This window comes from Epinephelus moara, chromosome 14, assembly GCF_006386435.1.
Source record: "Epinephelus moara isolate mb chromosome 14, YSFRI_EMoa_1.0, whole genome shotgun sequence".
Lineage (NCBI taxonomy): Eukaryota > Metazoa > Chordata > Actinopteri > Perciformes > Serranidae > Epinephelus > Epinephelus moara.
Window position 1 is genome coordinate 15582675 of NC_065519.1, and position 13703 is coordinate 15596377.

Below are 13703 nucleotides of genomic sequence, written 5' to 3' on the forward strand. Positions count from 1 at the left end.
GTATTTTGGTATAAAGAGATTCCATATCAAGCGAAACCAGAAAAATATCAAAGGGACAGTCAATAGTTTTCAGAATGTTTATCATATCAATGGTATCTTTAATGTAAAAAGACAAAAAAGAGAGATTAAGTTTTAGAAAATAGTCAAAATTACTGATTTTTAGGGCTTATAAGAAAATTTTACGACTCTTTAAAAACGTGCAGACACCCTGTGTATTCTTAAAAAAATGTTCTGGTCAAGTAATATATTTCTGTTTTCTGTCTTTCTATGTTTTCTGTGTATTTTTCTATACAGTAGTTCTTATTGAAATCTTTTTTTTTACTCAACTTCAGCTGTGTTGTGATAAATATACGCCTCTATAATATTGATCTTGATGTTTTTTAGTTTCTTTTCATACTTTGCTTTCCCCAGTGTAAAAGTATTAGACAGCGTCATTCAGCTCTGCTCTGATTGGTCCAACCTGATCGCTCAAACCTGACAGCAGCCTGACTCTCAATCAAGCAGATCACAATCACCTGAGTGATGAATGAGTTGTGTGTATATAGTGCCTGCTCTGCTTTGTGATAGTGGTTTGACCGTGGCTGCCAAACATCTCTGTCAGATCGAAAGGTTGCACAATTAAAATTACTGGGAGCTTTTTAATAACGTGTGCAGATCTTTTGTGTGATTTTTGGATCTAGTGCCTGTAAAAGTTTTTTGGATGTGTGCACTACACAATACTGAAACAGATACAAAAATGTCTGTGTATCACAAAAGCCACATTTAAGTCAGCTGACACTACAGAAAATGATCCTTGGAACCAAACTGTGTGGACTGTCATGACTGATTCTTCCTCATACAGATGACCCCACTGATTAAGACTAAATTATTCCAAACCAGGGATGAGTAAATGTAACTTTCTACCAAACGGCACATCATTCTGGAGACTTGCTATTTCCTCACCTGTGAGAAAGCAGCACAAAGCCTCAGTGTAACAAGGAGATGATAAAGCAGATATGTCTTGGGGGGGGCTACAGGCAGACGCCCCCCACCCCCACTGGGGAAAAGACATCTCCGCCGCCCTCCATCCTCGCCGCACATGCTCACAAAGTCTCCCAATTGAAACATCATCGTCGATAATGGGAGGAATAAATATTCATAAGGCTGGGAAGAGAGAAACCCTAGATTAGGGTAATGTACTCCTCATTGTTCCCCCCCCCCCCCGTTCTTTATCCAGCTCTTCCTCTGTATCTCTGCATCTTGTTATGCATGTAATAGTGCTGGCTAATAGTGGCTAATTCCTCCAGCTACCTCTGATAACTTCATCAAAGCACGTGTGTGTGTGCACGTGCATGGAGGGAATGTGTCGGCGGGATGCAGCGTTTATTTCTCACCTCTCCCAAATTGCTAATTACCGGGCTTGATATCTCCAAGATTTTGGGCCATGGTCCAATTAAGATTGGATTGTTTTTTTGTGCAGAGGCCCTGTGACTCCCTCCCTCCTTTCTTCGCCTTTCCCTCCCCTTTTCTGCTTGGCACTGAATCCGCTGATACCTCATCCATAACAGGCCTGAACTAGGGCAGAGCATGGCTTAAACAAACAAAGGGCTATATTGATTTATAGGGTCTTCCATGATGGGCTTATTGGCCCCGCACCTCAAAACCACATAGGGCACAGGGCCATGAATCACAGCTTCAGAGCGCACACACAACAGGTAAGAATAATACATTGCAGCGTTGTTAAGGATGTCAATACAACACTCCTCTACTTTTCATATCCAGAAACACTCACTCCCATTGTGCCTTAAGGGAGGGGGGTGGAGGACTGTCAGTGGAGGCTGTTTTGATGGTGACACGGCACAACCAGAGCAAAGATAGCTTATTTGCATGCTGTTACTGTACATCCAAAACACAGGGATAGAGGGAATGCGACGTGTGAAAAGAGGGAGGTAAAGAGAAACGGAGAGAAAGAGAAAGGGTGAGAGAACGAGCATGCCTGGACAGAGAGAAAATACCTTGTGGAGGTTCACAGAGTTTAAAGAGCTCAGCTAAAGAAGGAGCTCCTGTCCTCTCTGGCTCTGACACACACACATACACACACATGCATATACGCCCTCAAGGCCATTCTGTTACACCTGGTCACCTTTATCCTTTTTAGTCCCCCCCCCCACACCCTCACCCCTCCCTCTAAACACATACATCATGCACCCAAACACATACACAACGTTCAGCAACCCAGAACAAATCACCACCAAGATACACACAGCAGCACCCTGTGGCTACCACGCAGCTCCTCCTGGCTATCTCCCTCAGCAGATAAAACTAATTATTCCAAATCTACTCTGTCAGGTTGTCTGATCCTCTGGGGCCTCCAGTTTAAATCTCTCTCCCTCTCAGTCTGTCTGTCTGTCTGTCTGTCTGTCTCACTGCTTCTCTCTTCTCTCTCTCTCAGCCACAATAAGACTAAGAATCTGTGCCAACTGACCTCCGGAGTAAAAACATAAACAGAGCGACGCGCCGTAAAGACACATATAGCAACGCAGCAGCTGAAGCTTTCTTTGTGAAAACAGAGCATTCCAAACAACCACCACGCTGACCTGAAGTCAGACTTTTCTTTAAATGCACGCCTCCGAAACTAATCAAATCCATTTTTAAAAAAAGCACCGATCGAGCCTGCTACACTAAACAACTTTGAAAAATCACAAAAAAATGCATGACATCATCTAGCATACAATCCAAAGGACTTATGCACCTATTCAGATGCCTAGTCCCTCTGTTGGCACTTGCCGTTGGCACCCATGTTAGGCTTTAGAGCTAAATAACAGGCCAATATCCCAGGCTTTCCAGCTGCACGCCCTGAAAGCCCATGGAGAAACCATTCGTCCCAATGAGCTCTAAAGGCAAATGGAAGCTCATAAACAGAGACTTGACTGTATAGACTTTGCATTTTATCTTTCAGCAGTTTCCCCTTTTATGGGCCAGGGACCCCTATAACAGGGGGAGGATGGGAGGGATGAGCAAGATGGGAGGATGGCGGCGGGGAGAGAGCAAGGATGACAGTAAGGATGTTAAGAAAGAAGACGATGGCAGAAAAGAGCAGGGGAATAAGAATGAGGTACAGGTTGGCAGAACGAGACAGAGAGGAGTACCGGGGTCACAAATCTTGCTGCTATTCTAGTACGTGACATCTTCGCTCGTTTGCGGCTGCTCATTAACAAACAATACTGCTGTGAAATTGGTTTAATGACAAAGTAATAAAATTGCTATTCTGCTCACAGATGGCCTCAGGCACAGGGAGATTCTGGCAGGCTTACTGTGGCTGCCCGTGTGCATTAAGCTGCTTGTTCATGAAAACAGCATCCTACACTTTCTTTCTCACTATCACCAACCTTTTTTTCTTCTTCTTCTTCTTCTTTTTAAGTTCTTTCTCTTCCTGCAAATGAAATAAATTAACCTACTTTCCTCCCTTGTATTCTCCTTGAATTCTCCCTCTCCCACACTCTCACCCTCCTGCTCTCCCTCTCTCCTCCTCTGGTGTATTCTCTCTCTCTCTCTCTCTCTCTCTCCATCTCTCTCCAGTTCTCACCCCTAGTACAGAAATTACCATCTTAAAATAAAAAAAGGAGGCTCGCCCACGCAAACGCAGCTCGACTTCATTTCAAACGCAGAGCCCTTGTTATTAAACGACCCACCAATAAAACCAAGCCGTTGAGGAATAAAAGAGCCAAAAGGAGCAGAGAAGTACAAAGACCTCCCTCCTCCCATCTCTCCCCATCTCTCTCCATCTCTCCCTCTCTAATGCTTTCTCTGTAATGCCTCTTTCAGCTCTTCGCCTCGCTATCTCGCCTCGTCTGGCTTCGTTCTCCTCGCATACCGTCTTTGCTGGGAGAATTCCACAGCCTTGGAGAGTCTCGAGCTTGTAATGGGAAAACAAGTTAAAAAAAAAAAAAGCGTTCATTTTTGTGCGTGATCGCCCGACTGTGCCAACTTTTTTTTTTTTTTAAAGCACCACCTGTTTTTCATAACTCTACACTCACACAGAGGTGGGCACTGGGCTGCTCCGTGGCCGCGGTGGGTGTCCATGCCATGCTATGACCCAATGTGCCCCCAGTGCCTGATAAAGTGGGAGTGGGCCCTGTTAATCACACTGAGCGTTTCAACAGCGGCATGTGTTCTCATGTACTTACGCACGGCGCATATACTCTGAGCGCACACATAAACACAGTGGTGCACATTAGCATCAGCTGTTCGAGACTACCGTGGCTTATCCTGTAAGTATGGCATGTGTCTAGATTGCACCGCGAACAGATATTTGGATCTGTAACAACTGCGGAACAAAATGGAAAACAAAATAAAACCCGCTCCAACAGGGAGTCTGTTCTATTTCACTCTGCCAATAATGAAAATATGTTTTTCCAAATGTGTTTCTTACTCCAAAACAGATAAAATGGGATTATTATTACAGCATCAAGAAAGCAGCCAGATCAAATGAACTTAGCGGGTAGGGGGTGTTGGTAGGGGGGCTGGCACTTGGGATCTGACAACAGAGTCAATTCTGCTAATTAACTGCCAATTAGCGGTCCCTAAATGAGAGGGATCATGATGCCTGTGTTGGCAGCGCCCCGATACACTCTCTCTCTCTCTCTCTCTCTCTCTCTCTCTCTCTCTCTCTCTCTCTCTCTCAGTCAGACTCACATATACACTCGCACACACAGACACACCAGGGCGATACATACACACACACACAGCCGCAACCTCTCCACACTCCAGCTGTATATTTAGAAAGCCAGGGGCATAAGATGGCCACTGCCGGGAGTCCCTGGTTGAAGCCAAAAAAAGGCCTGACATTTCCATCTGGGTCAAAGTTAGACAGATAACCAGCAACTTCAGTCAACTAGCCCACCAATGTGGGCAGAAACGAAAAGTAGGGAACGGGCAGCGATGTCGAGGAGAGTGAGCAGAGGGGAAAAAGGACCTCAAAAGCCTCCGTGTGTGAGATTCACAAGACTTAAATACTTATAAAGAATGTGGAAAAAAAGAGGCGGCTGGGCCAGTTTCATAGCTTTATGTTACATTTGGAAAATATTAGTTATTATTTTGCATTTCATAATGGGCTCGCCCGCCAAACCAGAGGATCATAAAAAATCATAAGAAAATCATAAAAGCCAGTGTTTCTAAGTGTCTCATTGGACTGAGAAGTAGGGGATGGAAAATGCTTCGCTAAGTGGAGGAACAAATTTGGCTTGAGCTGCTCTCAGATACTACAAACAAATGTGCTTGACCGTTAATAACACTTTGCATGTGAACCTGCAGCACGGCTTCTAGGCACCGCTGCTGGGTGATTTAAACTTTGAGGAGTCTGGAGGGAGAAAGAGAGAGAGAGAGGGGGAAATGAGGATCTGAATGGGAATGGGGGACATGCTGTGAAGGGAGCTACAGAGCAGTGAGTGTAGAGCGCGCTAAACTCAGTTTATCTGCATGCTGTGCTGCAGCAGCGTGCATTCTGGGAGGAGAATTTGGAGTCCAAATGTCGTAGAAAATGATTCAATGTGGAAGTACTTGTATAATATTAGTAATTGTATGAATGTACGATGCATCCATGGTCATGGTTCGGATACTTTCGGCCTCAGAGTCCTTCACTGTCTGTGTGCAGGTGTGTGAGGAGGCTCCTGAGTGTCTGGTTAAGATACTGTAAGATGAAGACCTTGAAGACATTAGACGCATCTGTGTGTCGTGTGAAATGCACTGTATAAGGCTGAATCATTGTTCTGTTACTTTAGGTTTTTGGTCCGTGCACGTGAGCTGTGCCAAAAGCTTCTCTGATCAGATTTGTTTAAACATATATTCACGTTGGATCAACTGCGGCTCATCGAGTTCATTCTATTATCCATCAAAACAAACTACACCTGTACAGATGAGGCAAAAGTTGTAAAGGCATGTGAGCATCATGACTTTTAAAAGGTGCCTTTTTTAGCTGTAGCGTTTCTAGCTTTATTTTATTCATTCTATCTTACACGGCCATTTCCTGGACACAGACATGTGCACACTGCAGCTCTCCGGCTAAACACAATGGAATTAAATAGCTAAATCTATATGCAAACATACAGTAAATGTACGTTGAGTTTGTCCTCCTGTTGAGGATGAATTTTCAAGAAAGAAAAAAACAATCAGTGCACCGTGCCCTGCCCTGACTGGCCGAAGAGACTGAGCCTATTTCATCTCCTCAGTGGGCACAGGCTGCTTGGCGCCGTCGTCTGGCAGATATCCTTCCCTTATCATGTGACCTGTGCTCCGACAGGGGGCAAAGGTTGGCTGCGATCCGCCCCTGTGTCTTAATAACTCACTCATTGTATTCCTTTCTGCCGCTAATTAGAGCCTCTCCCCTGTGTATGTCTGTGTGTGTGAGTGTGTGTGTGTGTGTCTATGCATGTATTCCCCCCTGGGCTGTAGAGAGGAGGCAGAGAAGTAAAAATAGAGTGTGGCTTAGTGCCCTCTTTATTGTTATTAGTGCTCCAGTGGCACAGCAGTCAGTCATCATAGATGCCAAGAACTGACATATTCACTCTCGGACTTGCTCTGCCTCTCTCCTCTCTCTCTCTGCTGTGGAAATGACCAACTGGCTGCCTGTGAGATGAGGGAATAATGAGGGGACGATTTCCTTCCTTTTTTAGATGCTGTTTCTCTCAGTCATCTGTCATCGGCGTCATCTCTCAGGCCTGTGTAATAACCCCCCGTGCATGTATGCCTGTGTGTGTGTGTGCATTGCTGCAGTGGTAAATAACGGCAGGATAGCTGTGTGTTTATGGCAGTGAACGAGGGCACATCGTGCTGGGTCTGACGCTGAGACATGAAAGGATTCGGTCAGGCCCCATTTAGCCCAGACTGATAGCAGGACACCAGGAGCTGCTGAGGCAGGCAAATACACCCGCTAGATACTGTAAAATGTGAGCGCGTCTCCGGCGTTCAGACACCTGAGTCTGCCGTTTCACCTACTTCGCTATCCCACAATGCAATGTGTGACACGGCCCTCACCTTTTTCCCCGCAATCTTAAACAAATGCAATTACATGTCAGACCACTCCCCGATTCTGCTAGCATGACGCCAGTTGTCTCAAATGTGGCCAGAGCAAACACACTACCTAATGGTCAACTAATGGCGTCCTGACACACTGTACACACATAACATCTCCGAACACACTGAGAGCGTAGTGTCCCATTAGTAAGAATGTGCGTAGCGTGCACACACGCTTACACACGGACTATACTATTAACTGGAAAATCAGGTCCTCCTCCTCATCTGCTCGACACCAGCGCGGCGAGATTGTGGACTTTAACCTTTTCCTTTGTTCCTTATTAACATCACACAGCTAATGGGGTGTGGGCTACAAACAGGTGAGGCCGCCAGCTAATGATACAGACTGGATATAGAACCATGTGGAGTGTCTCCTGTGGTACCGAGACAAAAGACTTCAAACACGCTATAGATTTCTGTGTGTACAGGTGAGCTGCAGGTATAGGGGAGGTGTCAGTTGGAAGGGTACGATTCGGGGAGGTTTGATGGGGCAAGTGGGGAGAGAGCGAGATGCACTGTCTATTGACTATCACACAGAGCACCCTTGTGCCCTCGCTGGGCCGCGATTGTGCCGGCGGACAAAGCCCTGATTCAGCACATCCTTTCCCCGAGGGAGAGCTCTGGAAACCGAAGACGGCGGACCATCCCCTCCCTTTCCTCCCCCCCACTCATCCTCTGCCTCTGTCTCTCCCTCCCTCTGTCTCTATCTCCCTCTCTCTGGCCAGTAATGTGGCAGCGGCCATGCATCAAAGGGAGCTACAGAACAATGCAAGGGGCCAGCCAGGAATTTGAAGAGCTTTTTTTTTAAAACAGGAATTTCATATGGAGTTTTGTCACATCCTGGGTGGACCATCTCAGAAACAAAAGAGGAAAAAGTACAACCCAAACTGAGACATACACAACTGTAACTCACTGTCCCACCTGGTTAAGCCCTATGTGAGGGAAAGAAAACTCCAGCATCCTCTCTCATCTTTCCCCTCGCTGTCAAATAGCCAGTAACGTGTCAGCATCTGCCAGGCGAGTTGACAACACCCAGAATGTACCAGAGATAGACCAGCACAGTCTGAGCCTCTCTAATGACTTTATTTGTGAAAATTGATTCCCGGTGTGTTTTTGTTAACACGGCTGGTGTAACATTAATACACAGCTCCATGACCACCCTATGCGTATGTGCATGTGCCGCGTGGAGACGGGGGTTCACGAGGATGTTACCCAGCACGAGATTCTTTCAGACCTCTTTATAAATGGATCTGAGGCATTCAGTGCCAGGCTTGGATTTCATGGCCTCTGAGAAGGCAGAGACTCTTCCTATATCTATCTCTGTCGCCGTCTATTTCTCCTGCTCTCTCTCTCCTCGCAGGTTTGCAGACTATTTCTGCATTAATCACCATGACACAGGCAAGGCAACTCAATTTTCTGCTCCTGTAGGTAAGGTGCGTGGCGTCCCGAAACGGTGGCACGAGGCATGAAACAGGCAAGCGGGGGCTAATCTTTGGTTACTGGTGTAATTGAAATGCTATCCACACTGTAGGGTGCATTAAAGTCTGATAACAGCGGTTCCTGTGGCCAATTTAAGTAGCTTGACTTCCCTTGGCTAGAAGGGAATAAAGAAAAGGGTGAGAGAGAGAGAGGGAGACAGAAAGAGAGAGTATGTCAGGATGGAGGGAGGGTGGGGGGAGGACGAGGGAGGGGGCTGATAGATAAGGCCGACAAACCAGGCTAATTCTCCAGGCATGTTTCTCATTGTGATCCAGGAAAAATGAGAAAAAAAATGTATCGCAGAACCAAAAAATCAATTGACCCTCGGGTGGCTTGTCAGGCTGCGAGTCTGATAAACCTAAAAGCTTCGTTAATGTCGGCCTGCCTGTACCCAACAGATAGAGCACTTTGTAAATGAACCCGCTTTGATAAATATATTAAGGAAAGCTGTGAATAAAAGGCACAGACTTGTCATTTGTAAATAGAACCCCCGCTACATGGAATTAGAATGATAAAATGGGGTTCCATATAATTAAGTTTGTGTAAGACCTGAAATCCGTGCAAATACCTTCCCGGAAATTTGAAAGGAAGCTGTCAGTTCAATTAATCTGAACATCACCCTGAGAATGTACTGAACAAAATTAAGCTGCAGATAAAACCTGGGCTAGTATTTTGATAAGTAATTCCTGTATCATTTCTTTGCTTCTGTGATCATTTTATTTAATCCACCACCCCCAGTTATGTGCTAAGCCATCTACAAAGGCCCTGCTGGCCAGGCCACCAAAACCTTAATCCACCATATAGCTTGTGCAAAACGGGGAGGGGGTGGAAGGCAGTTTTGCCTTTTGTGGGGGCACCAGTGGCGGTGCTAGGTATGGTGTTTTTTGGATCAAGGGGTGGGGTGGGTGTGGGGGCAGCTTATGATCTCTGCCTTTTCTCCCTTAAATATATCCCACTGAATACATGCGCATCAAACCACAAAGACCAGTGACTTAGCCGCAGAACACTTTCGCCGATAACACCGGAACATCCTGGTAGCTTACATGTAATAATGTTACAAAGGTTGTCTGTGTGTATATCAACAGCGTGCAGCCCCGTGTGTGTGGATGCGCGACGGGGAGGGCTGTACATAAACGGTTTTCACACTTGGCGGGGAGAGGGAGGCGAAAAAGGCTTTTGAAAATGAAAGGCAGAGCGATGCTGGTGGCGGAGATAGGGCGAGCGGAAATCTTGACTCACCAGTTGTTTACTTGTAAGATGGTGAGGCCTGTGTCTTGGGCTAGCTGCTTCTTCTGCTCTTCAGAGGGGTATGGGTGCTGCGGGAGCAAACAGAGAGACACACACACACACAAATGAGCCTCTTTGACACACAGATTAACATAAATATTCACGTATGTAAGTGCTCATAAAGGGAAACGCTGCGAGGGAACACATGCTCCGAGTCAAGTTCTTGACTGTTGCCTATTACTGTATGTATTCAATATGTTCTCGTGTTTGTTGTGTTGTGTAACCCAAGACTGCACCTTCTCCTGACCTCCACCCAACCCCGCCCCTCCCTTTGCACTGTATAGACATTCAGAGCCTACACGTGTCCACCCACACACACACACACACACACACACACACACACACACACACACACACAGTATTCAGCGTTAAACCTGTCAGAGCTGGCCAAACAAGTTTGTCAAAACTGTCAACTATGATAACCCCCTTCCCTATCCCCACCCCGCCCACACACAAACAATATATAGTGTACACATGGAACGTACACGCCACACGCAGAAAAAAAAAACAAAAAAAAAACGCTTACGAGCACACGCTGACGAACAAGACTTTCAACCAGGCCTAACAGCACATACTGTGGTGTCTGAGAATCCTTTTATAATACCAAGCAACAGAACGAGTGGGCGCAGATTTGCAGTGAATACATTTATCTTTCCTTGAATGTCTGACATGTATCGTGGTGGTGGCTCTTTCATAGAGAGCAGCTGAATACAGGCTAACGCTAAAAAGGAAACAGAATGCTGTGAAATCTCCCTCCGCAGCCTCGCCAAGATTTTTACCTGAAAATGTAATTCTGCAAGCAGGACTGCAATGATACTATTTGTGTCAGGTCCAATCTAGAGAACATGGGCTGATATAAATGGCAGACCTTGGGCTGCCTCGCTCCCCCTGGGCCTGCTATGAAGCATGACAAAACAACAGTGATCGCTGGTGACAGATGTCTTTAAGGGCCAGATTAGGAGTCGGGGCGCACGCAAACGAAACAAATGAGACACTATGTGTTTCATTCAGCCACTGTAGACAGACGGCATGCATGCGCACATTCACACACATGTACACGAGCATGTGCAAACACACAAACAAATATTCATAGACGTGACACCTGCAAATCACAACACACAAAAATTCCTTTTAAAAAACTGACACTTAAATCCTCCTCTATTTTCGGGTGGTTTCAAGCTCCATTAACACACATTCTTCCCCTTTAAGGAAAACACCTTTAGCCTCCAGACTTTTTTTTTTTTGCTTTCAGCTCCGCACTCATTGAGAAAGCAAATTTCAAGAAGCTGGTAATGTCTGTCTGGCTCGTGTTAATTGAATTCAATTTTAACTTGAAACGATAACAGTTGCTCAAGAACAATTTTCTCATTTGCTGCTGAAATAATTGATGTAAGTGAGGTTTCATATCAGCCGAGAGGACGATTTCTCCTTTCAGGTGGCGCTGCCTGTCTAAATGTGGTCTGTTTTAATTAAAGGAGAGATGGGAAAAAAAATGGTTTGAGGAATGTGCTCAATTAATAACAAACAAGGCCGAGATTGGACAAATAATGAGTCCCGGCTGCAGAGAGGGATTACTCTGATTTGTACTTGTGTACGCAGTCGCTTTTAATATGCTAAAAATTATTAACAAAGGAAAGATGATAATGCTTGCATAGGAATACATTTTTTGATTGCCAGGTGCTGACATTTCCTTGGCTAGGGAAGACAAAGCAATGTCTATTGGTTCCCGTGTGTGTGTGCATGCATGTGTGTGTCAGTAGAATGTGCATCAGATATACATATCTACATCCCAGTGTGTGTGTGTTCGTGTGTGCCCGCTCTGGACAACAACATGTAATAAGAGTACAGCCGCTGTTTCCCTCCCCCTTACACTCCTGGGCTTCCTCGGCGTTTTCACATTAGCTGTGACCTCGGTCACGATCAAAACACACTCGCAAATATAACAAGACACACACTCCCTCCCACTCTTGTTTTGTGCGTGCCCTCTACACAAACATATACACAAATTGAGACATAGCTAAAGATGATGTGCTACGGAGGTGCGAGGAGAGGAGCAGCCTAGATTGGAAATGGGAGTGGGTCATTTACATTGTATTAAGGCTTCCTCAGCCTCTCAAGCCCAGACCCCGGTCATCAATCGCCTACTGTCAGCCAGAGCGCGCTTTAGCCCGGTGATAAATACGCCGGCCAGCGGCGTAGCTCGTCCAGCAGCCACCGCGTAATGAATGGTTTGAACAAACAAGAAAGATGTCTCATCAAGGAGAGTGGGAACGTTAAAGCCCCCCTTGCGCACAAAACCCCTGAGTAAGGAGATTTACTCCGACCACATAGACACGACACTAAAAAAAAATCCTATTTCGTTCATCTCATTCCCCTCTCAGCCCTTGCTCATTCGCCTCTCCTTGCCTCCTTGTGTCAGACTACATCACCCCCCTGCAACCCCAAGACTTGCATGCACTTGCACTTATGCACTGCCAAGCACACACGCACACACACAATATCTTGTATACAACCTTTCCTCATCCTCTCTTGATCTGTCCTCAACTCTCCTGCTCTTGCCTTTCTTGCTGACCCCCCTAACGCAACACACACACACACACATACTTTTTATGGCAGCGACTGCAGGCCACCCACACTTTTCTTAAAGCATGGGGCTCTGAAATCCCAGCTACAGAAATGGTGTGTGTTGGTGCCACCAACACACACACACACACACACACACACACACACACACACACACACACACACACACACACACACACACACACACACACAGATGTGAGAAATAAGCCGGCATGGTGGGCCTAGTGGTTACAAGGCTGCAGCAGCCGTGAAATTGGAGAACGGCTATTTAGACCTCTGAGTAACCTCTTAATGTTAATTGCCTCAGTAAAAAAATATGTTGCTAAATCAACCAATGAGCACAAAAAAAAATCTGATATGAAAAGAGTGAATGTGAGATGCATTGCTGTATAAATATTAAACAGAGTCAGGGAGCTAAATCTGTTCTAATGTGTTTCTTCCTGGAGATGTCCTTCTGTACCCTCAGGAGACGGTATGACATGGTTATTTAATGGATGAAACACAAACACGGAGCGAGATCAAAGATGGTATTGATAATCTCCCCACTAGCTTTGGCTCCGCTCAATATGTTCAGTTACAAACACCAAGGCCAATATCCTTAAAAGAGGATTGACCGCAAAACGTAAAACAGCCAGTCTATAAATAATTAGAGTCAGAAATGAGCAGCTTCAATTTGTCGTCCGGGCAGCGGCGGATCGAAAACGGCTCTGTTAATTATGCTAAAGCCTGTTAATGGCACGAGCGTGCACTATCCTGATGCACACATGTCGTCCAACTCCCTACAACCTGACCCCGCAAAAGCACAGCCAAGCATCAACACAAACACAAAAACACAAACACAGGCACATACGCAGGTGGATCACATTCTGCCAGTCATTGAGAATGGAGCTGTGTGTGTGTGTGTGTGTGTGTGTGTGTGTGTGTGTGATGACTAAATTACAGGGTGTGATGTGCTCTGTGCTCTCTGATAGTGCTGGATGTAATGGCCCCTGTGGTTGCTGAACATTACAAGCCGAGGTGGCTCCATCATCTGCTGTGTACGCTCCTTAAACCCCCTCTGAGCCCCAGCTTGGCATTTCACCATATGCAATAACCACATCTACAGCCGGACCGCTCACCACACCTTTCGCCCACACTGACTCCTATCTACTTGCTCAACACCCAGCCCGCTATATATCAGATTCATACTCTCCTGACACCTATTTGCAGCCGTCGTCAAACCCCACAGCCCGATCATTATCCCGGCCCGCTCCATTCAACCTTCGCCGCTTCTCCCGCTCCGCCCCCTCCCCTCCGCTCACCGA

General features: G+C 46.1%; 1 protein-coding gene across 10 annotated transcripts in view; it reads right to left on the reverse strand.

Moving 5' to 3' along the window:
• meis2a (Meis homeobox 2a) overlaps window positions 1-13703 on the reverse strand; it is an 85480-nt gene that overhangs the window by 18230 nt on the left and 53547 nt on the right. For all 10 annotated transcript variants that reach the window (XM_050061318.1, XM_050061320.1, XM_050061314.1 and 7 more), the window contains one exon: window positions 9769-9845. In XM_050061318.1, the coding sequence (XP_049917275.1) occupies window positions 9769-9845 (77 nt within the window). The remainder of the gene's footprint in view (window positions 1-9768; window positions 9846-13703) is intronic.